Source organism: Notolepis coatsorum (genome assembly GCF_963971535.1).
Source record: "Notolepis coatsorum genome assembly, chromosome: 8".
NCBI lineage: Eukaryota > Metazoa > Chordata > Actinopteri > Aulopiformes > Paralepididae > Notolepis > Notolepis coatsorum.
Window position 1 is genome coordinate 58,450,505 of NC_140172.1, and position 27,677 is coordinate 58,478,181.

Genomic DNA, 27,677 nt, shown 5'->3' on the forward strand with positions numbered 1-27,677 from the left:
TGTTGAGCGAATGGTTGCGCTACAACCATAGAGGGGGCGTTACTGCAGATCAGCTCCGTGCTATGTAGGATAGCGAGTCAAATCAGAATAGCTTAATTCACTGGGGGAGGATATTGTCTCAACTGAATTGGAGCAATCCGCCAAAATGAGAATTAGAGAGACAGACCCCATTTATACAAACCCCCATTGCTAGGAAACAATGCTAAACACTGGAAAAGGTCATTTATAAGACACAGGACCTTTAAGAAAATAATTTGTTGTGATTGTTGTATAGTTAGTAACAGCAAGTATAGCATACGGACAAGAAAAACTGCACATTGTATAGGAATGTACATAGGATCCAGTGCCTTTATGCAATTTATTAACATGTCTATTTTACCATGTCTATTCTAGTTATCTTTTTATTATTATTACTATTACTATTGTTTTATTGCACAATTGAAGCGGGCATGGCCAACCGCATTTCACTGTATGCCCTGGTATGTATGTGATGAATAAAACTTGAATCTTGAATCTTTTCCAGGTGTAATTTGCGGCAGAAAATACTGTTTCTATTCGAAGAATCAGGATATGTTAATAACAAAAAATGTAATAGTGTCCTTTGTTGTATAACACAGACATTCCTCCCTGCCTCCTCTCCACTCACTTAGCGTTTACATCTTTCCTGCAGGTGGCTGAAGGGCGAGACCCAGAACGCCACGTCTCGGCTGCCCATGCTCGGGTCTGTGATCGCCAAGCTGAGGCTGCCGCTGTTGTCTGAAAACAGACGGTTGGAGATCTCCACACTTCCGGCATTAGTGCTGCTGCCGCTGCTTCTGCGCTTGGCGGCACTGCACTATCTGCTGGGGCTCGTCATTCTGACCACCCTGCCCGGCCTGGTGCTGTGGTACTACTACGCCACGCACCGCAGGAAGAGACGCACCCTCTTCTTCCTCACCCTGGCGCTCTACTCACTGGCTTACATGTACTACGTCTTCATCGCCGAGATCCTGCCTCGCGGGGATGTGAGCCCCCTTCAGCTGTGGACGGTCACCGCCGGGGTCGTCCTCACGCTTGTCTCACTCGTTCACGCGAAGAAGGGGCCAGGTTTTGTGAATGCCACGTCCCCGCTGGTAGCAGACGATGCCCACGGGCCTGGTCAGAGCCTCGGATATGATCATAGCTCCACCCACAACAGTGGCACTGGCCAATCAGAGGTGTCTACCTCCTCCTCAGTGAGAGCAGCGGAGTCACGGACGGAGGCCCTGCCTGGGAAGTGGAATAGGTGTCCGGTGTGCGAAGTGACACGTCCCCCACGTGCGGGACACTGCCGGACCTGTGGCTGCTGTGTCCTGCGTTTGGACCACCACTGTATTTGGTGAGTATTATTAGTATTATCTATCTTATTATCAGTATAGTATGTTTTCCACTAAGGCTGTCAGAATGAATTTCAATATTCAAACTTCATTCGAATTTGAAAGAAATCTATGGATTTGAATACCAAAGTCTTGGTTGAATGTAAAAAAATATATTATTTTGGCCCTGCAATGCCTGGTGTAAATGTCCTGAAGAGTGGGAATCCCACTTCCAATTGTGCGTTCGGCTGATCAAGCCACTCTCTGCAGTCTGCTGCGGTCGTGTGCAGTGCTATTCTCAAACCAGGTGATGTTACCAGTCAGGATGCTCTCCATTGTGCATAAGTAGAAGTTATTTAAGTTCTTCTGACTCACTTTGAACTTCCTTAGACGCCTAAGGAAGTAGAGGCACTGCTGTGCCTTCTTCACTACACTGTGCATGGTCCATGTCAAGTCCTCTATGCTATCATACAGTGAACTGTAGCTGTGATTACAGTGTAAAGCAGTATGTAAATCATTCATATTCAACTTTCATTAAACTTTGCCTGATTTCAGCCTACTCATATTCAAATAGTATTTATAGGGACAATTGACAGCCCTGTTAACCACTGCTACAATTTTGAATACAAACATTTTAATGTACAAATTAATTGTAGCCCCACCACCAAAATACAAAGTAGCAATATAGACGTGTTTTTTCTTCTTCATGATTGACAAATAATATGAGATTTGATCTGTATTTACTAGTAAAATAGAGATATTCTGTTCACTGAAATCAACTCCACAGTGCATAGAAGGTACAGTGAGCTTCAGTCAGGAGCTTGTTCCCATCTGACTTTGCATTGGTTTGTGGCTAACTGTCTGGAGCTAGTATGAGGAACAGCATGGATTGTGCTGAGAAAACATTCTACTGATCAACACCATTGGTAAGTAAGAAATAGGTTCCAAAAATGTTAACTGTCCCTTTAACCTCTCTTCCTCTCACCTGCTGTAGGATAAACAGCTGTGTGGGCCAGGCCAACCATCGTAGTTTCCTTCTGACACTGTTGGTGTTCCTGTTGACCTCGCTGTATGGGATTAGTCTGGTGCTCAGTAGTGTGTGTCCTCAACAGTCCCTGATTACTGCTCTGCTCTACTGCCCTGGAGTCTACAATCAGTACAGGTATAGACCTCCGGCTGCTCCCGTCTCTCCAGTCTCCTACAGCTATAGGAACATGAATGGGTTATTAATAGATCAGCCCTAGCGTCGTCTGTGGTTCATGCAGGCTCTTTAGCTTGAAATAAGGTCTTCTAATATTGATTTCAGGGGATTTAGAATTTTGAAGAATTATTATAGTAGGGTGGTATATACAGTCATAAGTCATAGTACCACCTACCACTCAATCTTAAAACCTGGCTCAAAAGCAACCTGGCGTGTCATCATGCCTCCACATGTCTGCTTTGTCTGTCCTCATCTGTCTGGCTTGTCTATCTGTGTGTCAGGTTGACGTCTCTTCACTCGAATCCCTTTGTCTATATGGTTGTACTGCATGGATTCCAATCGTTTTATTGCTGGCTGTGTGTTGTCTGATCATTCTCATGTCTTGTCAACTGTGTCTTGTCTGCTAATGCTAATGGTGTGAACTGCCAAGAAAACTGCTAATGGGTTGCCACCCAGGGTGACCATAAGGCATCACAACAAACACAAGACTTCATGAGACAGCAAAGGACGGACAGGCTGAGTGTAGGCCAGGCACACTCAGCAGAGACAGTGCAGGACAGAGAGGCAGAGTGCAGGCCAGGCACACTCAGCAGAGACACCGCAGGACAGAGAGGCAGAGTGCAGGCCAGGCACACTCAGCAGAGACACCGCAGGACAGAGAGGCAGAGTGCAGGCCAGGCACACTCAGCAGAGACAGTGCAGGACAGAGAGGCAGAGTGCAGGCCAGGCACACTCAGCAGACAGTGCAGGACAGAGAGGCAGAGTGCAGGCCAGGCACACTCAGCAGAGACAGCGCAGGACGGACAGGCAGAGTGCAGGCCAGGCACACTCAGCAGACAGTGCAGGACAGAGAGGCAGAGTGCAGGCCAGGCACACTCAGCAGAGACAGCGCAGGACGGACAGGCAGAGTGCAGGCCAGGCACACTCAGCAGACAGTGCAGGACGGAGAGGCAGAGTGCAGGCCAGGCACACTCAGCAGACAGTGCAGGACGGAGAGGCAGAGTGCAGGCCAGGCACACTCAGCAGACAGTGCAGGACGGAGAGGCAGAGTGCAGGCCAGGCACACTCAGCAGACAGTGCAGGACAGAGAGGCAGAGTGCAGGCCAGGCACACTCAGCAGACAGTGCAGGACAGAGAGGCAGAGTGCAGGACAGGCACACTCAGCAGACAGTGCAGGACAGAGAGGCAGAGTGCAGGACAGGCACACTCAGCAGACAGTGCAGGACAGAGAGGCAGAGTGCAGGACAGGCACACTCAGCAGACAGTGCAGGACAGAGAGGCAGAGTGCAGGCCACGCACACTCAGAGATGGCTGTGGCTTGAGACCTAGGGCAGTACCTGACAACTCTCCTGAGTGGAAAGATTATGGGACAAAGAGTTATTACCAATTAAAACCAGAAATCACATTTCTGGCATAAAAGGCCCAATGTTTGGATACGAAAACCCTGAAAATGTTTGCCTCACTTTAACTACACCTGTACTACACGGTACAGTAGCACCCCCTAGGGATTAAAACTGAACTTCAAACAGCTCAAAATAAACTAGTCAGGATAAAAGATAAGATATTCCTTTATTGATCCCCTTGGGGACATTCAGGCATCATAGCAGCATGGGTGAGGGGGAAGGGAAGGTATAGGTACATGGTAATAGTAGAAGACATAATACAGGTAATAAAATTATAGTACAGTAGAAAAGTAAAAATAGGCAGTGTAAACAATATAACAAACTCTGAGTATACGCATATGAGCAGGCAGTGTAAATCAAGGTGCAGATGAGGGTCTGTATGCCCTATCAGTTATATTTGCATTACAATAAATATACTTACAATAGACACTATAATATAAATACATACTATGAGTAAGAAGTATACAGTATACACAGGTGCAGTATGCATAAGGTACGTATGGCCTGATATACGTTGTATGTTATACGTTGTCCGTTTAGGTGGGAGTCAGACACACTCTGTGATCAGACAGGATATGACTCGTATACGTTGGCCCTTCCCAACTCAAGCAATTAAAATGTTGAAAATAGGGTAAAGCAGCCGAAATGTAGACGTACACATAATGATCTTGCAAGGAAATGGGCCATGGTATTTTAAGAGTTATTTTATGCTCATTGGGGACTCGCATGGCTATTCAACTAGAGGCAGGGCCACAGACATTGTGTCACGTAGATTTAAAATTGTATTTAATGTTCTGGGCAAAATACCTTTCTGTACATGGCAGCGGTAGAGAACAGACTTCCAGTAGAGATACAATCAAGTCAGTCCTGTCATAGATTTAAACATGATGTGGGAAATGGTTATTTGACCAAAATGAGAGAATGACTTAGAAATGTATGTGGGTGTATATGTGTGTATGTACGGTATGTTTGTGTGTAAGTATGTGTGTATGTAGGTATGTGTGTATGTACCGCATGTATGTAGGTATGTGTGTATGTTAGCGGTGTAACGGTACATGTATTCGTACGGAACCGTTTCGGTACAGGACTTTTGGTTCCTTCATTATTCAATATCTACATTGATTGATTGATTGAGGGATGATTTACAATAAAGTGCTAAGTGCTAAAAACTGGAAAGTAGGCTTACATTGTACATAGTACTTACATTCTTGATGCTAGAACTCCCAAAATAGCGTTGGCATAAAAAAGAAGGTAGGCCAGCTGTAGTTTACATAGCTTGCATACAACTTTGCCTCAGGTTCCACAAGTTGATCAAAATCCTAGGTATTTCCAATCAGGGCTTTTAGATTGATCAGAGTGCAAATCACTGTCTTTGCGACCGAGTTGGTTTCTGAACTCTCTGCCATCACGCCATGTGGTTGTTGTTGTTGTTACTACTACTGGCACATTCTTCAAATCAATGAAAGTGACATTGCACGTCTCCTATCCGTCATGCAGCGCATTCAGGCCCACACAAGAAGTTTAATTAATATTCATTTTAATTTGAATTTGAATTTTAATATTAATATTAATTTTCACAATCTAATGTATGTTTTTTCTTTTACTTTTCTTTTTACAAGTCGATTATTAATTAGAATATAGAATATTCGTCGATAGCCCTACTTAACATAAACATACGGTTATCTATATAACCATAGTTATCCAGTCTATATACTGAATACATTTCTCCACATGTACCTATACACACCCATCCGCCTGGCCACACCCCCATCCGCTTCTCTACATAAGCAGGGGTGTGGCCATACTAACAGCTCCTTCCCAAGTCTTTCACCACCAAGGCAAAGACCACGGGGTCCTCAGTGAGTCCAGCGCAGAGTGCTCGCTATTACTCACATAACTATGGTTATATAGATAACCGTATGTTATGTTACGTTATAGCTTACGCTCTGCACTCTACTGGAACACAGGAGCTGAGCAGAGCGGAAGCTCGACAAATGTACCCGCTGAGGCACCCCACAACCATCAGAACCGGGGAGGACCCGAGCCCCCGGACCCCCCTAGTGGAGGACGGGAGGGAATCGGATCCGACTGTGCGAAGAGGGGTTTAGCAACTCAAACGCACAGGGTCAGCAGACCGTGGGACTTCCCACAGAAGAACCCACGACTACACAAACGCGCAACCCACATGCCATTAGGGAATGAACGGGAAGAAACAAAACCCCCGTTACAACCCCTAATATCACAGGGTCAAGGGCAAAAACCCAACCCCGTGGCAAGGCCGTAGCAGCGGAGCGCGAAGGAGGACCCAGCCCCAGGAAGGGACTTGACCCCCCGGAAAAGGGGGCCTGGTGAGGCCAACGACGCCGCAGCATCGAGACCCCACCAGGCGATCACTAGTGACACCACCCCCCACATCACCAGCGTATCGGACAGGGCCCATCCAAGAGCAGGCCCTTCCCCCCTACAGCACGCCGCCCTGAAGCACTCAAGAGGCTACACACACAGCGGGACCAGGCAGCGCACCGGGGAGACAACCCCCAAAGAGGTTGATCCCTCAATCCAGGTAATAGGTCAAAAAGACTCGACCTGAGCCTGGAGCACTGCGGACTAGACAGGCGCCAAAGGGGTCTGCTGAAAACAGCACCCCGGCGGAAGGGCCGTACGGTATGCTGTGCACCATGTCGTAGCCTCCACAAAAAACCCAGACCCTCTAGAGGGGCCAAGGCAGAGAAGGCAGACACGATTGGCAGACGTCATGAAAGGTGCAGGGGCACACTCGCAGGCAGACGGGGTCAAGCCCGGCCTAACCCGAGAGTCGACTCCGCTACCAACACACCTGGAAACCAACCACCACCTAACAGGAGGCGGTTGTTCCTAAAACTCCAAAACACAACTGCGGGTATACACCGGCTATACAGCAGTACAAGTGTTTCAGTTCTCAAGAAAGGGTTAACCCAGGCCAACAGGTCGACGAGAACGAGTTCGGACCTGGGCCCGGCGGACCGGGACGTACACAGGGATGCCAGAGGGGTACAAGAACCACCTCGACAGCCCCCTCCCAGCCCCGCCAAGCAGGAGAAGAGAGGGGCGAAAAAAGAATGGAGAAGGACCAGGCTCCTTTAGCACAGCGCAAGGTACAACACAATATGGACCAAGCAACAGTGAAGGATCACACGCAGTGACATAACCACGAACACCTCCATAACATCAAACCCTGCAACGTTCCCTCCAAGCCGCCTGGGAGAGCGGCAGGAAGCCGGCCAAGACACAGATATGGGTCCCATATGACGCGCCCGAGGGAAAACACCCCTGTCAACCCTGCCCTATAAAAGAGAGGAGACAGGGAACCCCCAGAGAGAGACTTCACACGTGAGTAATAATTGAAAAGATATATGCAACATTGAGCTACGTGTCCAAAAAGATTCATGTAATAATTGGACTGAGACTCTCTGAGGAGGAGGTTCTGAAACTCTTGAGGAGGCTCCCTCACTGAGAGGGAGGTTCTGAAACTCACCGAGGAGGCTCTGAAACTCCCTGAGGAGGAGGCTCTGAAACTCCCTGAGGAGGAGGCTCTGACCCAATATACACTACTAGTAGGGAGCAGAGCAGAAGAACAAATTGTCTCTACTGCAGTGCATCACCTACCAAGCTCAAGACACATACAACAGAGCAGAACTTCTTTTTAAGTTCTCACGCACCGCATAACTCATCTTGACAATAACAGAGGTCCACAACATGGAGCCTGAAAAGAACTCACGGAAGTCTCACAACCAATAGAAACGTGCCCAGTGACGTACTCTATGGCGGGGGGAATTCCGTGACCCACCGCCCAAATATGGCGTGGGACCAGGAAACTCCCTCCCCCCCTTACCCTGTGACGCGCTGACCCAGCAACGTGACAGGAAGCCCGAAGGACAGGAGGTCCAACCCCCTGACCAATCAGAAAAAAGGGGAGGGAGGGTTTATCAGTTCACCCCCTCATGACCCCTCACCCCTGATACGATGCAATGACAAAGCAGAGCCATGACACCAGTCATAGCGTGCTACATGAAGCGCATGTATACCTGTCAAGGTAACAGCTTCACATAGGCTCATGTGCGAACCTGCCACCTGAATTTTCTACATCTTTTCCTAAAGGAAGAAAAAACACAGACCAAGAGAGGGCCAAGGGCCCTGGTACAAGAGCTTACACATGTAACTTCTGTAGGCTAACACCTAACCCAGTTGTGGATCTTAACGACACACACAACCCTCCATAACAACAAAAAAGGGCGAAAGTACACTCTCACTACCGTAAGAGGAACGCCGTTTTTCATGACGAGAGAAGACACAAGTCCTCGATTAAGTACTGGTCACAGGCCTTGCTAAGTCCACATGACAGCGACCAAACAATTTTCAGAAAAAAATTGCCTCTCTAAGCAAGAGCACAACCCCAGCAGAAGCTGAGGGGTTACACCGTATCCCCAAAAACATAGTGTAACATATATATATATATATTGTAAACAAAATCATGTCTGAGGGGAGGGGGGGGGGGCCAGGGGAAAACCGGGGAAACCCACCCCTCACCACCTTACCCCTGATACGATGCCAATGTGTAGAGTAAGCTTGCCCTGTGCACGCCAGCACAGCCGAAGACCTTGTTTGAACAGGTACAGCCCTGTTCATGTGTGAAAAAACTTGCCACCTGTTATTGTCATCACAAGCTGAGAGAGGGACTCATCCCTCGATCACATGCCACTATGCACAGCATTGTAGGGCAACCCAGCCAGTTGTGGGCTCAGCCACGTTGTCTAACGTTACATGAACACACACAACTTCTCATCATACAACAAAAACCCAGTTAATTTTTACTCACGTAAAAAACAACGCTGTTTCTAGGTAGAGAGAAAAGCACAAGCTTTGGCCTGCGGTACCCAAGCTATACCCAAGACAATTCACACACAGCACATGTCGTATCTCCAAATGTAGTGAAGCAACATACGTTTTGGAAAAAACATCGTTATTAACAAAACATTCGGGAGGGGAAGGAAGGAAGAGTGGGGTAATGTCCAATGGACACCTTACCTGCACCAACGAACGCAGGATGGAAAGGCTGCAACACAGGCTGGTCTCCACGTTGACGAAAGGCCTCTCGCTGGCGGGGCAAAAAAGCAGATGGCCGGAGCCTCGCTCCGGCGAGACGCCCCCCTCCTGCAGCCGGTCATGGTGCTGGCCCGACTACATCTTCTGTCAAAGATGACGTCGTAGTCAGAGTGCTAGGGCCTGCTATTCTCACGGCTAATGTTCAACGGTTGTAGCACAAGCTAACAGCTAACTCTAGGCTAACTGATAGCATCAAGCTAACGTTCCCAGCCGAGCGAACGTACGGGCAGCTAACATCATAGCTAAACAGCTAACTGGCTAACAGTTAGCTCAACCCAGCTAAGAAGCAAGCTAAACGGCTACCACTGAACAATAGTACAACGTGAGAAAGCAATATAGGCCAACACTTCAGACAGCCGCTGTCTGTCCCTCTTCTCATCCGAAGAGAGAAGAGAAAAAGAAGGCAACACGTCCCTCTTCAGAACGGTGTTTACCAGACACAGCGGTGTCGGCAACAAGTCCCTCGCGGACTATAGCCGACTTGAGCGTGGAGATATTCTCATAATGAAACACCAAGCTCACCTCCCTCGCGCCGGGTGTTTTTCATCTTGAAAAGCAGGGCCAGCAGGCGGTCAGGTGGCGTAGCGGAGATTGCGTTCGTCACCAACACCGGAGACGCTGGATTCGCCTGTTCGAATCCAGCTCACAGCTCCGGCGTTGTCACCAGCTTGGCTGGCCGTTCACACTAATACAATTGGCTGTATTAGAGGGTGGGAAAGCTGGCGGGGTGGGTCCGGGTCGTTGTAAACAGCGACTCCTACAGTTCGGTCGGGGCGCCTGCTCAGCGCGGATAGGATCTAAGGGGGGTAGTGTGATCCTTCCACACGTTACACCCGCTCAGTGAGAGTCCGCGCTGCCAGGTGAAAAGAAGCGGTTGATTGGCTAGACGTGTGTCGGAGGAAGCACGTGATAGCCTCCACTCTCCCAGACCGACGGTGGGGGGTAAGTGCGCAGCGACCAGGAAGGGGATTGGGAATTGGCATAACGACTAACATTGGGATGGGAGAAAATCGGAGGAAAAAGGAGGGGGGAAAAAATAAAAAAAATAAACAGGGCCAGCACGGTGTATACTGTTTACTTCACTTGCTCATGGTATATATACAGTAAGTGTTTTATTGCCCATATTTATTGTAACTTATAATATAACTGATGGGTCATATTACAGACCCTCATCTGCACCTTTACAGTTTACTTGCTCATATTCTTATTCAGTTAATTAAATAGTTTACACTTCTTATTTTTATCTTTACTAGTTGTATTGCCTATATAATTTATGTCTTCTACTATTACCATGCCCATACTTGTACCTCCCCTCCGCCCTCCCCATACTGCTATGATGACCGAATTTCCCTATGGGGATCAATAAGGAATATCTTATGGTATATACCCAGGGATTAAAGCAAAGAAAATCTCCTGACTGAACTTTTTTTCAGGCCAAGTCATATTCTTATTTTAACCTCCACTGTATATTTTTTATTTAACAGCGTTAGCGTTTTAAGGGAACTCGATTATTTTGAACATCTTTTCTATTGCCAGTTTGCTTTTACGTAATATCAATGCTGTTTTCAATTCATTAAATAAAACGTTTTGCAAGGGTTGACTCTGACTTTGTCATACAAATAATCAACATACTGTAACTTTTCAGTGCACGTTTTTCAGCTGATTTTGCATGACAGTGCCTGCTTCAGAAAAGATCAATCACTATCAGGCTAAATCCAAACTTTGATTTGATTGCAATCTTGATCAGGCCATTTCAACTAGCTATTTCTAATGCTTGCTGCACATTAAGACACTCGTATAATTTGCTTGTGTGACGTTTATAGATGTAGGCTATAGTTAGGCCTAATAACGTCGGCTTGTGTGCCTATTTGTGAGCTCCCGCACAGGCGTGATGGAATTCAAGTTCAAGTTTTTATTGATCACATAGGCAGGCTACACATTATTATTGTTATAGGCTATTGTCAAGAAAGGAAGTACATTATTTTCAATCGTGGCTTTAATTCGTAGCCTTAACACTTTGAGTGCCAGCAGGGGGCGCACAATTTAGCGCTTGAGTACCAGCGTTGTAGTCAATGGGAGGGCGAGCACATTTGCGAACGCATAAACTATATCTTAAATGATGTGTCTAATACGCCCGTCGCTTATCAATGACTTGTTTGCAGTCAACATTGTCAAAAAGGATTGTTTTTTAATCGGTACATTTCCGTTTTATACCATTTTGAAAAACGTTAGTTTTTGGAAACTTCCAGAAAAAAAGGTGATTCTGCAGGAATCGCCCTTTAGCGGAATACACAAAACACGTTGTCATTTTTCGGCCTATTTATGAATAGTTTTCAAATAAACGCTAGATTATCGATAGTAGCCGATAGAGAAGCGGGCTGAAAAATCGATTATCCATTTCCTGATCAGCACACACACATGCACACACACACACACACATATGGGACACGCTGAGATATAGGTGAAAAAAAACTCTGATTATCCCAAGACTGGTAAAATAGATTCCTTACCTCAGATCAGATGTTCTCCAAAAAGATTATTCAAATTCCTGATCGCCATTCCAAATATCGATCGCGTTTATTGATCCAACGCTGGGTACTGGAAACACATATTCCACGCTGTTCTGCGGCTCGGCAATGAATGCAATCGGCTCGGGTTACATGCCTGATAAGTCAAATGTGGATTCCGGATTCTTTTTTTCCCATCCATTTCATCCAGTCCAATCCAATGAGTGCAATACCATCCGGAGAGACGATAGGGGGCTCTCTGTTCGAGCTCAGAGAGATCCCCAATAGTAACGTGAGGCTAGATTGATGAAAAATGAATGGAAATAGCTAATAAAAAAAAATAACGATTAAATAACGAGATTTCTCGTCGTTGGCACTCAACGCATGGCATGAAATAACGAGATTTCTCGTCGTTGGCACTCAGTGTTAAGAGAATTTATATAGGCTACCTAATACTGACATCAAAATAAGATTGTATGCCTCTACAAATCATATTAAACCAGGTTGTTTGTGAGGTCATTAGGTAGGGCTATTGCGTCTACGTTTTAACAGTATACAGGATGGTGCAAGGTGTGGAGATGTATATCTCTTTGTGGATTTCTTGTCCAGCTGGGTTTATTTGCACATGCAATATCCAGTTGTAATAACAATAATTGCTATTAGATACTGTCTGGTATACTAATGGGTAAGACAATTAACTTCTGAAGCATGAATAAGGAACTGTCCTATACATATAGGCATATATATAGTAGTGTTGTCAAAAATATCGAAAAATCGATACATATCGATTCTGAATATTTAAAACGGTTTCAATACTCATTTCCCGAAATATCGATATTTAATTATTCATAAAAAAAATATATATATATATATTTTTTTATAATGAAGTTGCATTGTTCATTTCAATACCTGTAATAGTACAGTAGTCCACACACACACACACACACACACATGTGCATTCAGTTAAGTCGGAATATGACTGTTGTTGTGAAGGGCCAGATTAAACCGAATATATATATTTATTTATATATATATATTTAATTGTATTTGTATATTCTCTAATATTCCCTGATATCCCTTGTATATTCCTTGTACAATATGCATTGAATATCCATTCTAGCCTACTGAACATCCCATAATAGTCTCCATTCTACTATTGGTCGAGACCTTGGTGCCAGGCTGCCATACCCCTCAGACCCAGTTCAAACGTACCGCTCAACATGTACGAACAAGTCCTAGTTCCGCGTAGGAATCTGGCTACCGCACCACTAATGGGACTATTTGTTCATAGTGCGTATATATACTGCGCTACTAAAGTAGGACTTCCTTTTCAGTCCAGTTTCTTACCCTCCAATAGAGTCACAGACGTAAAGCCTCCCCGCGACGCCACGTGTGGGAGTAAGGCCAAGTTCGCCTACCATCGGTATTGAGACATCGTGTATATTAATATTTGAATAGTCATATTTGGCACTATATCGTCGAGTTGGACGTAGTCTATTAAGCTAATAATAGTCTGTTAATATATAGTGCTTCGTGCGGTGAGAATACTACCGTAGTCAGTACCCCATCGTTTCGGGCAGAGAACTGGCTGCTTATCCAGGGTGGTTGACCCCACGTGAAGCTGCACCCGAGGAGCCCCAGAGCCGACGAGCGAGTGGACCTGTATACCGGATTATTCTACCGACGACAGCCCGCCTTCCCCGGCACGGATTATGCTTTGTATACGTTGATTATTCCATGGATAAAGACCCCCGACACTGCCGTGTGTTGGAACCCCCCCCCCTGGAGAGGACGCAAGGTGAGGAGACGCTCTGCAAGACGAGGTCGCTTCACGTCTCTCCTCCGTGGACCGGAGGACGCCGGCCCACAAAGAGTCCACCTGCTTTCATCTGTGGTCCAAGGATCGCCGGCGCATTGAACGGCACTACAGTGGGTTCACCTGGGATACCCTTGGCCGGATGAGGCAGCCGGATTCTACCCCCCCCCCCCCTTCCTACTCCTGTCGGCTTACAAGCGACCGGATTAACCCCCCCCTAGTGTATCCAGCCTATAATCATTAAAGTATCATTGCAGTTATTCCTTAAACTATTCCAGGTCGTATATGTACCACCTGCGCCTTCAGAGATTGGACATTCTCTATTGATATACCGACGAATACTCTTGCCATAAAAGTGCATACTAATTCCCATTCATAATTGTGATTGATTTGATTAAGTGCTTGCTCTACACACCATCGCTGTGTAGAAATAAAGACCTATTTCTAATTCGTACATTTGTGTTGGATCCGTTTCATCTACGTGACAGTGTTCATCATAATATATTTATGCCGAGTACTGGGTGGCCGAATATTAAGTACAAAGGTAGTGGTAGTAAGTATCATATCTAGTAATACAGTCAGGGAATTGTACCCCTCAGTTACAATTGGTCCTTCGAGCCGGAGGGTAATTAGTGTAATATTAATATAGTGTTATTAATATTGAAATGGCCTATGATGAACACTCCACGAAACGATCCTCCTAACCAACGCCCGCAGCGCGAACGACGGCTCCCTCAGTACTTAGAGGCTTACGCTGTCAGTCAACAACCTAGTCTTCTACTAACAGTAAACGCGGTAAAACTAGAACGCCCAACGCCCAGACTACCCCGACCATAGAGGCCCCTACGGGTTCTAATGTAACTGACCAAGTTCACGGTGGGGACCAGTGGGAACCAGACATGACTTCACACCCCGCCAGTACTGAAGAAGTAGTCCCCGATGAGTCCCGGGAGGAATACAACGCTACAGAGACAGAACTCGGCACGGAAGAAGACGGGGAGAGCACCGTGGAGATAGAGCTCCAAGGCTCCGCAAGGAGTACCCCGAGGGAAGGCTCCCCTATACAACCGCCTTCCCCCAGCGAGGCAGAGAGGACCCTACAGCAGGCCTTCCTCATCAGCCTGAACGCCGCTGCTGAACGCGACCGACTGCAGATCCAGCAGCGGAGCGAAGAAGAGCATATACGTCTAGAAATAAGACGCATTCAGAGAGAAGAGAATGTGGCCCGAGACCGAGCAGACAGCCAGCGAGCAGCTGCTGGTGCTCTACGGGACGCAGAGCGCGACAGACAGCAAGCGCAACTAATAGAACAGCTGATCAGACGGACAACACCCTCTCCCTCCGCCAGAGGCTCCAGGAACTCGTCTAGACACACCTCCAGGGCGGCATCCCCTAGCCGAGTAAACAACCCTGAACTTGACCAACAGACGAGGTCTATACCCCCCACAGACCACCTCCCCCCACCGGTCCAAGCGAGACCTAGCAACCGGGAAGGAGCAGCATATCCTGTGGAGAGGCTAAACCAGAGACTACAAGCACTGGATGACCTAACTGAAGACGAAGAGGAAGAGGAGGAGAACCACGCCCGACGACAGCACAGTACTCTACCGGACCAGGAGGTCCGGTACAGCCCAGGCTATACTCCCGCGGAGCTGCGCTACAGACCCCCGACTCTATACACGGGTGAGCACGACGCACGACCCGCACCGAGGAACAGCACCTGGACAAGCGGGCCATGGTACACTGCCGGTACCAGCCCATACCAAGGAGCGGGAGGAGACTCGCCTAGGAGGCCTCTCCCCCAACGCTCGCCGATGTATCCACAGTCAGCGTCATACATTGGCACGCCTATGGTACCCGACTTCACCCAAGAGAACCGGGCCCAGTATACAGAACTCCGCATGTGTCTGGAGACCATGTTGGTGGATGTATTGGATGAACGCCACAAATACGCCATCCTACTGAAGCACTTAAAGGTACCCCGCGCACATAATATAGCGCTCGCCTACGCGACTTCCACCACCCCATACACAGCAGCGCTGGTAGCATTGGACCAGAGGTATGGGCGCATATGGGATTACGTGATCCAGGAGATCCGACACATCGACCGCTTACCCCCAGCAATAGACAATCGAGCACTGGACGACCTGTCCATCAGAGTGCAGTCCCTGGTAGGGATGTTGGGAGCGCAGAGAGAGAAGGGGAGGCATGAACTTTACGCCAACTCAAATGTGGAAAGGATCTTGGAGAAGCTGCCGCCCGCTCGACAGGAGCGTTTTAGGCGGCAGAGAGACCACAGAGACCCGAATGGCCCCGAACCGAACCTCCTCGATCTAGCAGACTTCCTGGCGAGAGAAGTCAGCAGCCTACGGCTAGATACATTCGGACGGAGCACCCCTGGCTCCAGAGAAGGAACCAGACGACTAAATGATGGAAGAAGATCGGTGACTGTGATGCACCAATCGGAGTCAGTACCGAGCAGCAGGAGCCACAGTACCCCCTCCAGAACGGAGAAGTGGAAGATAGTGTGCCCCTACTGTGAGAAAGAACACTGGCTAGCGCAATGTGACTCCTTCCCCAAGCTGAACGCGGAGGAAGCAAGTCAATGGATAAAGTCCAACAAGCGCTGTTTTCGCTGTGCGCGCTCACACATGGCAGCCGAATGCCGCTTAAAGAAAAGGTGCACCAAGTGCGATGGAGCCCATCTGGACATACTTCACGACAGTACCAGACGGCGCCCTTCACCCGCACCATCCAGCAGCAAAGCGAGCGTCATGTACATCGATCCCGCCAGCAGCAGTGGAGCCCGAGTACTCCTAAAAGTAGTGCGTGTGACACTAAGCTACCAGAATAAAGTCCTGGACACTTACGCCGTCCTCGATGACGGGTCAGAGAAGACCCTTCTGCTCGCCTCCGCTGCGGCCCAGCTAGGGCTGCGGGGAAGCAAAACCCAAATGACAATTCGGACAATAAGACGAGATTTGAAGACGATAAAGGGCGAGAATGTCTCATTCTCTATCGCAGCAAGCGGCCAGCCTGAGCGACGGTACCAGATTACAGACGCTTTCACCAGCCAAGAAATAGGACTGTCGCGGTACACATACCCCGTCGCCAAGCTGATGGAGAAATATGCACATCTGCGCAAGTTACCGATCCCGCTCATAGACAATGCTATGCCGACCCTGTTGATAGGCTCCGACCATGCAGACCTCATTGTCCCGATAGACCGGGTTCATACCGGACCCCGAGGCTGTCCTGCAGCAGTCGAGACCCGTTTGGGATGGACTCTCCAAGGCCCGCTCGCCAAATCTCTCAACCGAAGTACAGCCACTAGATGTCTCCACTCCCGAGTCACAGAGGGAGAAACCGCACTCCTGCAACACGTAGAGCGGTTATGGACCTTGGAACAAATGCCCTTTAAGAACGGAAGGAAAGACATTCGCTCTAAAGATGACATTTACGCCATTCACCTCCTCGAGACAGGGACCAAGAGAGTCCCGGTCAACGGCGTGTTGAGATACGCCACGCCATTCCTGCGGCGAGAAGGAATGCCTACTTTCCACGCCAAGACAGACGCCACAGAACGGTACCTGCTGAACACGGAGCGGCGCTTAGCCAAGAACCCCGCCCAAGAGAGTGTATACCGCGCTGAGATTGAGAAGCTCATCACAGCGGGACACGTCACAAAGATGGACATTAAAGAGGCTGACCAGACCACTGAATCGTGGTACGTGCCTCACCACAAGGTCCATCACAACGGTAAAGACCGCATAGTATTTAACTGCAGCTACCAGATCGGATCCCAAAATCTGAATAAAGAGTTACTGCCCGGTCCCACACTCGGCCCCTCCCTACTCGGCGTTCTACTCCGCTTCCGCCAGGAAAAGGTGGCCATCAGCGGGGACATTAAAGGAATGTTCCTGCAGGTGAGATTAGTAGAGGAGGACAAGCCCCTGTTACGGTTCCTATGGAGAGAGAAGCCAGGAGATGAGCACCCAGCCATCTACCAATGGGAAGTCCTCCCCTTCGGAACGACGTGCAGCCCCTGCTGTGCTACATTTGCACTACAGAAACATGTAGCAGAGGACCCAGCAGCGGACGAAGAGGTCCGACACAGCGTAAAGAACAGCTTCTACGTAGACAACTGTCTACAAAGCCTTTCAACCCAGGAAGAAGCCGAGGCTCTCCTGATTAAACTCCGCGCCTCATTGATCAAAGGCGGCTTTGATCTCAGGCAGTGGGCCAGCAGCGATCCGCAAGTACTGCGCAGCCTCTCCTCCGAGGACAAGGCAGCCAGCAGCGAGACCTGGATGGCTACAATCCCGGGAGAAGCCCAGGAGATGACCCTGGGATTGGTGTGGCGATTCAAAACAGATTCGCTTCACTACAGACACAAGCCCCTGACTACGGAGCAGGGAAGGCCGGCGGCGGCGCCGACCACCAGACGGAGTGTGTACACAACACTCGCCCGACAATATGACCCGCTAGGATGTATTCTACCGTACACCACCAGGGCAAAAATGATTGTACGAGCATTGTGGGACAAGGACCAGGGCTGGGACGACCCCATTCCCGCACACCTTGCATCCACCTGGAGAGAGTGGGAGATGGAGCTCCACTCACTCCCAGGCGTTAATATGCGCCGAAGCTACTTCCCACCCACGGTGAGGCCAGAGACATGTAAAATGGACTTACACGTCTTCAGTGACGCCTCAGAGGTCGCATACGGATCAGTAGCCTACTTGCGGGCCCAAGAAAGGGGGGGAGAGATCTACACAGCATTTGTCCTCGCCCGCTCGAGAATAGCCCCACGCAAGCAACAATCTATCCCACGTCTAGAGCTCTGCGCAGCCCTAGCCGGAGCGCACCTAGCCACGCTCATCCAACGTGAGCTCACCATACCGGTGTCTAGAACAATCCTGTGGTCAGATTCCACGACAGTACTCGCCTGGATCCAATCGGACTCATGCAAGTACAAAGTCTTCGTGGGAGTCAGAGTCACAGAGATTCAAGACTTAACCGAAGAGTTAACCGGAGAAACAGAGTGGCGCTACGTTGATACAAAACAGAACCCAGCTGACGTCATCACCCGGGGGATGCCCCTGGATGACCTCACCCGTCGCAATGTCTACAGTGACGGCCCCGCATTCCCAAAGCTCCCGGAAGGAGAGTGGCCCACGCCTATCCCGAGGGAAGCCAGTCAGGAGGAGGCTGAGAATAAGAAGCCTGTGTTCTGTGGATTGAGCACCGTAGCCTCCACCGACCCTAACATAGACGATTGCACGTCCATAGAGAGTGCACAACAAAGAACATTCCTGCGGTACCACCCGGAGTGCAAGTCCCCCGCTGATATGTCAGCAGCTAACTACGAGGAAGCAGAATTGCTTCTACTGCAGCGAGCCCAGAGAGACTCGTTCCCCGATGAATTGGCCTGTCTACAGGGAGGAAAGCCCGTCCCATCCGACAGCAGATTAATTCATCTGGCCCCCGAGAGCGACGCTCATACCCTCATCAGAGTGGGTGGTCGCCTACGCAGAGCCCCCAATCTACCGGATGACATTAAATACCCGATCGTATTGAACAGCCGACACAAGGTCACAGAGCTGATTATAAAGAAATACGATGAGGATGTACATCACGCAGGAGCAGAAAGAGTCTTCGCGGAAATCAGACGTCGTTACTGGATCCTACAAGGAAGAGAGGCGGTACGACGCTTCCAGCGAACATGTCTAGACTGCCGCAAGTGGCGCGCGCAGCCCAGCATACCAAGGATGGCTGACCTTCCTCCATGTCGCCTCCGAATCGGTGACAAGCCATTCCACTCAACGGGTATGGACTGCTTTGGCCCGCTGCACATAAAGAAAGGAAGAGGAACCGAGAAGCGGTGGGGTATTGTATTCAAATGCATGACCACCAGAGCGATACACATCGAGCTTCTCCCGACCATGAGCACAGACTCATTCCTTATGGCCTTCCGTAGATTCACATCACGGAAAGGAAGACCGTCTACCCTATTGTCCGATCATGGGACAAACTTCAAAGGCGGCGAAAGAGAGCTGAGAGAGAGCTTCCAAGCTATGGGCCCAGAACTTAAGACCCACCTCGCTCCAGCACAGGTTGATTTCCAATTCAACCCCCCAAACGCACCCCACTTCGGTGGCACTTGGGAACGAGAAGTGCGCTCCATAAAGACAGCCCTGTACGCAGTACTTGGGGCCCAGACTGTGGCGGAAGAAGTCCTAATGACAGTCCTCACGGAGATTGAGGGAGTACTTAACTCGAAGCCCCTCGGATATGTCTCCAGTGATGTGGCGGATATCGACCCAGTTACCCCCAACACACTCCTGATGGGGCGGCTAGATCCTGCATTACCCCAGACAATGTACCGGCCTGAAGAAGCGAACGGCCGACGAATGTGGAGGTACAGCCAAGTATTAGCCGACAAGTTTTGGAGCAGTTTCCTACTGCACTACCTACCGTCTCTACAGACCCGCCAGAAGTGGGTAAAGGAGAGAGACAATTTGACAGAAGGAACAGTCGTCATGATTATTGATCAATCACTGCCCAGAGCTATGTGGCCGGCCGGCCGCGTAAGCAAAGTGATCACCGGTGCCGACGGCAAGGTCCGAGCAGCTGAAGTGCTTGTCCAGGGTCGCACTTACACCCGTCCCGTGGCGAGGCTCATAGAACTGCCCCGACTCCCAGACACAATCGATGATGACCATGACCCCATAACCCTATGACTTTGTGAAGTTGACTGACCCCTACAGCAAACCCTTATGTGTAAATAGACAACGCGATTAATCTGTCTCTGTTTAACTGATTAGGTCTGGGACCAATCAGGGGGTGGCTGTTGTGAAGGGCCAGATTAAACCGAATATATATATTTATTTATATATATATATTTAATTGTATTTGTATATTCTCTAATATTCCCTGATATCCCTTGTATATTCCTTGTACAATATGCATTGAATATCCATTCTACCCTACTGAACATCCCATAATAGTCTCCATTCTACTATTGGTCGAGACCTTGGTGCCAGGCTGCCATACCCCTCAGACCCAGTTCAAACGTACCGCTCAACATGTACGAACAAGTCCTAGTTCCGCGTAGGAATCTGGCTACCGCACCACTAATGGGACTATTTGTTCATAGTGCGTATATATACTGCGCTACTAAAGTAGGACTTCCTTTTCAGTCCAGTTTCTTACCCTCCAATAGAGTCACAGACGTAAAGCCTCCCCGCGACGCCACGTGTGGGAGTAAGGCCAAGTTCGCCTACCATCGGTATTGAGACATCGTGTATATTAATATTTGAATAGTCATATTTGGCACTATATCGTCGAGTTGGACGTAGTCTATTAAGCTAATAATAGTCTGTTAATATATAGTGCTTCGTGCGGTGAGAATACTACCGTAGTCAGTACCCCATCGTTTCGGGCAGAGAACTGGCTGCTTATCCAGGGTGGTTGACCCCACGTGAAGCTGCACCCGAGGAGCCCCAGAGCCGACGAGCGAGTGGACCTGTATACCGGATTATTCTACCGACGACAGCCCGCCTTCCCCGGCACGGATTATGCTTTGTATACGTTGATTATTCCATGGATAAAGACCCCCGACACTGCCGTGTGTTGGAACCCCCCCCCCTGGAGAGGACGCAAGGTGAGGAGACGCTCTGCAAGACGAGGTCGCTTCACGTCTCTCCTCCGTGGACCGGAGGACGCCGGCCCACAAAGAGTCCACCTGCTTTCATCTGTGGTCCAAGGATCGCCGGCGCATTGAACGGCACTACAGTGGGTTCACCTGGGATACCCTTGGCCGGATGAGGCAGCCGGATTCTACCCCCCCCCCCCCTTCCTACTCCTGTCGGCTTACAAGCGACCGGATTAACCCCCCCCTAGTGTATCCAGCCTATAATCATTAAAGTATCATTGCAGTTATTCCTTAAACTATTCCAGGTCGTATATGTACCACCTGCGCCTTCAGAGATTGGACATTCTCTATTGATATACCGACGAATACTCTTGCCATAAAAGTGCATACTAATTCCCATTCATAATTGTGATTGATTTGATTAAGTGCTTGCTCTACACACCATCGCTGTGTAGAAATAAAGACCTATTTCTAATTCGTACATTTGTGTTGGATCCGTTTCATCTACGTGACAGTGTTCATCATAATATATTTATGCCGAGTACTGGGTGGCCGAATATTAAGTACAAAGGTAGTGGTAGTAAGTATCATATCTAGTAATACAGTCAGGGAATTGTACCCCTCAGTTACAACTGTAATACAAACAGTTCAGTTTGTCAGGTACATGCAACACAGATTACAGTGTTTACATCTGTCTGCTTGAGAAAATACCATGTTCTGCAATAAAAATTATTGAAGTGAGATGAACAGTTATTTTTAAATGTGTGATCTAAAGATAAACAAAGGGTTTTAAAAGTGTTATATTTATCTTCTCTTATAGTACCAGAGAGAAGCTGGGGAGAATCAACCAGCAACAAAAGCAACATTTATTAAAAGAATATTACTTTTTTTTATTTATTTATTTTTACATTTTAAGATTGAACCCTTTTCCCCGTGGTATCGAAAATGGTATCGAAGTTAGAAATTCCAGTATCGTGACAACACTAATATATAGTAACACAAATTATATCACTTATCTAAATATCCATCACATAATGTGCCAGGTTACACACAGTTTTGATTGATTGATTGAAAACTTTATTAACAGATTGCAGAATGGGTACAGTACAGTACAGCTCAATACATACAATTGTTAAGGGGATGCAGACCAGAGAAAGACTTTTGTCTTGTTTACATCAGGGTCCCCCATTTTCAATTCATCGTAACATATATGACATACATGACATACAGATATACAGTACTGCTACATCTATATATTTATGACATACCAGATTTGTAAATACAGTACTGTTTGTGATACAAAAAGAGTCCAGAAAAAAAAGTATATTCATTTGACGTAGAAACTGAACATTGGATTGGGTAGGTGGGGGGGGGGGGGACTGTACATTGGAGGTTGTTGGGTAGGAGTGGGGGGGGGGAGGTTGGGTAGGAGGGGTGGGTGGGGGACACTGTACAACTGTACAAACAAAACTGTACATTGGAATATTGACAAGACCATACTTGGTAATTTACTGTACATTGGAGGGGGTTGTGTAAGGACATTTACAGGGGCCAGTTTCGAATTGCAGTCTCCCGTAGGTGTTTTTTGAGAGTGTTTTTGAAAGTGGGTAGTGATTCACATTCCTTTACAGCTTTGGGTAGGGCGTTCCACATTGATGTGGCATAATTGCGAAACGTGTTTACTCCCTTGTTTGAGCCGAATCTGGGTTTAACATGATTTGTGGAGCTCCCTCTGGTGTTGTGATCGTGGTATTCACTGACCTTTGGGAAGTATTTTGACATGTACATGGGTACCTTGGTCGTGTAGTGTATCTTGTAGACAGTGATGTACCTGAACGCGTTCAATGAACGATCGTTCATGAACGCGTTCGTATTTTGGGCGAACGTGAACTGAACGTACTGATTATCCGCTAAATGAACGTAATTGAGAACGCGTTCATTCTCAGCGCTGTGTAACGGAGTTCAAAAGTGCGTTCATTCTCAGCATCTGTTATAACGGCGTTCAAATATGTGCCAGATTTCATATGTATTTCAGCCGAAAACCCAGTGAAAACACACCGTAAACAGGCTTTAAAATTATGTGGAAAACCAACCGATCTGGCAACGCGCCTGTACACCCCCTGCTACGTCATCAGACTCATCACAACAACAGCTGAATCTGCGTCTGCGAGCAGAAGCTGAGAGCTGCGCAGCAGCAGGTCGAGAGCAGCACTCGCTCAGAGAACTCTACCTCTAGATGTCGGCGCTTGGGGATTTAAAATAGTTTAACGTTAAAGTCAGTACTGACTCAGACGGAAACAATCTAACGTTTGTCTGTAAACTTTGTCCACCCGGTTTGAAGAAGCAAGTCCCCACATCGACGCGACAACGTCGACAGCAACATTGAGAATATGCAAACGTCCTGTTTTAGTTTTCATAATAAAGACAATTCAAGCAAAGTTGTTCCTCATGTTTTTGAAAATATACTGTAGAGATGAAAGCTGCAGTGTGGACTGAATGCGCGGTGGCAAAGCGTTATGGAAATGCCAGTATTCTGATTGCTGTCTGTGTGGTTCAATATTTTTTACAAATAATAGTTTGCAGCAACGTATTGAAAAAAGAACTAACAAAATGGGCCGTTCAATATCTCCTTTATGTTCGAAATGTCAAACAGACCTGGGTACCTACAGGCTACAGTCTATCACTACTTTTGGGAATCTAAGTGTTTATCCAGGTTCTGGGGCCAAGTGATTGATTGATTGATTGAACACTTTATTAACATATTGCAGAATGGGTACAGTATAGTACAGCTCAGTCATGAATTGAAAATGGGGGACCCTGATGTAAACAAGACGAAAGTCTTTCTCTGGTCTGCATCCCCTTAACAATTGTATGTATTGAGCTGTACTGTATCAGGGTCCCCCATTTTCAATTAATCAGGACATACATGACATACAGATAGACAGTACTGCTACATCTATACATTTATGACATACCAGATTTGCAAATACAGTACTGTTTGTGATACAAAAAGAGTCCAGAAAAGAGAGTAGGCCTATATACATTTGACATAGAAACTGTACATTGGAGGAGGTTGGGTAGGTGGGGGGACGGGACTGTACATTGGAGGTGGTTCGGGGGGGGGGGGGGGGTTGGGTAGGAGGGGTGACACCCTTTACAATTCAAACTATTTGATAAACTTCTACTTTCGGCCCGGAAATGCATTCTGATAAACTGGATTAAGGATAAGCCTCCATTTTTACAAATGTGGTATAGAGAGATCTTCGGTGTGCTACCCCATGAAAGACACTGTGCAAATGCATAGAGGCAACAACGCTTCCTTTCAGGAGGTGTGGGCCCCACTATTAGACTATTTTCCTGCTGCAATTTCTCGGATCCTTCTAAAGGCCCAGTGCCCCATTGTATGGACAGACCTAGGATAGGAAAAAATAAATATATGTCTACATGTGAATGGGCTCGAGGCAAGTGCAATACTGTACAGTGCCTGTCTTGGTTTGCTTTTGCTTTTTTGCTTGTTTTTCTTTTTGTTTTGTTTTTGCTTGCTTATGGTGTGGATGATGGCATAGAGATGAACTGGAGGACCCCCCCCTCCATTGTCCCAATGTGTGTTTTTGTAATGTAAGTAACTGTACGTGAAAAATCTATATAAAAAAAAAATATATATCAAAAAAGAACTAAAAATAACTAAATTAGTTCATTTTTGAAACCATGAACTTTAGTTCAACATTTTGAATTATGAACTATGAACTGAACTAGTTCATTTTAAAAATTGTGAACTGTGAACTGAACTAGTTCATGTAGAAAGTGAACTTTCCCAACACTGCTTGTAGACCAGGCCCATTGCAAGTTGCTGTACTCTGTCGTCTACTCTAAGCCATCCTAAGTTGTCAAAGTGGGCAGGGGTGAGGTGGGTTCTAGGAGTAAGGTCAAGCAGTAGTCTGACCAGTTAGTTTTGAGATGTTTGTAATTTTGTTTTTAGCACCTTTGAGGTGCTTTGGTACCATGAGGTGCAAGCATAGTCGTAGTACCCTTGAATGAGTGCTCCTGCCAGAGTCTTCAGGGTATTCTTGTTTACCAGTGAGGAGATCCGGTACAAGAATCGAGTTCGACATCATTGGGTTAAACAAATTATTACAAACGGTGTCCGCGTGTAGCACCACATATTAATGTCCTCATACAGAAATGCTAGTAACGTCTGCACAGCGGCACTACACTGGCTTATACATGAAAAAGGGATAACAACGGTTGGTACATTAGCTCAATCATAGGAAGGATCACGTTAGCCAACTTAGCACCTCTTCCAGTCAATCACAGTTAACAACTCACTTGCTGTACTGTACGTGTTGCACAATGGGACGCTTTATAAAAATATTATATAACAAATAACCACAACATGACAAAAGTTAGACACACACACAGACATGCTATGCAATGCATAGCTAGCTAACGTTAAGCTAACGTTAGTTGGACTTGTCCTATGGCTTGTGAAAAATAGCTATCATTGTAATCATGCCTAGGCTTAAATATCACCTAACCGAGCTTACCTAATGCGTCTTTGGAAGATAAATTGTTGGGTGAATATGTCGTTGTATGCATTCATCAGAGCATGTCTTCTCCTACAAAGGTGTCGACGTGAGTGCGTCTTCTAATCAGATGCATCAATACATTGTTTTCGAGTCGTAGCCTTGATGCTAGCTGAAACTGAATATTTAGTTCATAGACTGAACAAAGCATACAACGACGGCCTAGTGGCAGGCAACATGAATGACCACAAGGTGGCGCGATACAACGTAAGGAGGACAGTGTCAGAGGCCAAACGGCGCTACAGGGATAAAATTGAACTCCAGTTTGAACAAGCTGACTCTAGAGCTATGTGGCAGGGGCTCAAAACGATGACAGACTACAAAGGCGCCTCCCTCAAACTGAACAGTGACATCTCCTTAGCAAATTACCTCAATACCTTCTATGCGAGGTTTGATGCTGGTAATAACAACACCAGCTCACAAGCCACGGCAATGGGGGGGGGGGGGGGGTCGGCTGCTGATGGAGGCGCAGTGTTCAGGGTAACAGAGCATGAGGTGAGGCGGACCTTTAAAAAAGTGAATATCAGGAAGGCAGCAGGTCCGGACGGCATCCCCGGCCGCGTCCTAAAAGTCTGTGCCGACCAACTGGCCCCAGTATTCACTGACATATTTAACCTGTCCTTAGAACAGGCTGTCATCCCCACCTGCCTGAAGAAGTCCACTATTATCCCTGTACCCAAAAAATCCAAGCCTGCTTGCCTCAACGACTACCGCCCTGTAGCTCTCACCTCCATAGCCATGAAGTGCTTTGAGAAGCTAGTAAAGGGCTACATCTGCTCCTCCCTCCCCATCAACATGGACCCCCTGCAATTTGCATACCGCCCCAACAGGTCCACGGAGGACGCCATAGCCCATGTGCTGCACACAGCAGCATCACACCTGGACAAGAGGCAGGGGAACTATGTGAGAATGCTATTCATCGACTACAGCTCGGCATTCAATACCATAGTCCCCTCCATACTCATAGCCAAGCTCAGGGACCTGGGCTTGAACTATGACCTCTGCCAGTGGGTCTTGGACTTCCTGACTGGCAGACCCCAGGTGGTGAGAGCAGGCAACTGCACCTCCTCATCCATCACCCTCAACATAGGGGCCCCCCAGGGCTGTGTTCTGAGTCCCCTCCTCTACTCCCTGTACACACACGACTGTGTGGCTCAGCGGAGTAGCAATACAATCATCAAATTTGCTGACGACACAGTGGTGGTGGGCCTGATCTCTGCCAACGACGAGAGGGCCTACCTGGAAGAGGTCAAGGTCCTGGCGGGATGGTGCCAGGAAAACAGCCTCTCCCTGAACATCAGCAAAACAAAGGAGATGATTGTGGACTTCAGGAGGTCGGGGGTCAAGGACTACAACCCCCTCAGCATCGACGGGGCACCGGTTGAGAGAGTCAACAGCTTTAAGTACCTCGGAGCCTACATATCCGAGGACTTGACATGGACCACACACATTGACAGTGTTGTGAAGAAGGCACGACAACGCCTCTACTTCCTCAGGCGCCTAAGGAAGTTCCAAGTCAGTCAGAAGATCCTTAAGAACTTCTACTCATGTACAATAGAGAGCATCTTGACCGGCAACATCACCTCCTGGTTTGGGAATAGCACTGCACAAGACCGAAGCAGACTACAAAGAGTGACACGTTCAGCCGAACGCACAATTGGAGGGGGGCTCCCCACCCTCCAGAACATTTACAACAAGCGTTGCAAGGGCAAGGCTAAGAGAATCATTAAAGACTCCAGTCACCCGAACAACTGCCTCTTTGAACTGCTGCGGTCAGGCAAGCGATACCGGAGTCTCAAGGCGAGCACAGAAAGACTCAGAAGAAGCTTCTATCCCCAGGCCATCAGGCTGCTAAACGAACAATGAATGAACACTACACAACAACAACCACCAAACGCACATAGCACACACATCCACACGCACACACTCACTTTAAACAAACACACTGTAGCACCCACTCCACACACTTTATAGCACACACCCACTTTAAACAAACACACTGTAGCACCCACTCCCCACACTTTATATTTATTG

At 47.7% G+C, this 27,677-nt stretch overlaps 1 protein-coding gene across 1 annotated transcript in view; it reads left to right on the top strand.

The window, feature by feature from the left end:
• The window catches only part of LOC311233459 (palmitoyltransferase ZDHHC23-A-like), a gene marked incomplete at both ends in the record, with an annotated part of 40,203 nt that overhangs the window by 8,207 nt on the left and 4,319 nt on the right, over window positions 1-27,677 (top strand). Inside the window, 2 exons of the mRNA XM_084320426.1 lie at window positions 671-1,357; window positions 2,329-2,496. Of these exons, the coding sequence (XP_084176552.1) occupies window positions 671-1,357; window positions 2,329-2,496 (855 nt within the window). The remainder of the gene's footprint in view (window positions 1-670; window positions 1,358-2,328; window positions 2,497-27,677) is intronic.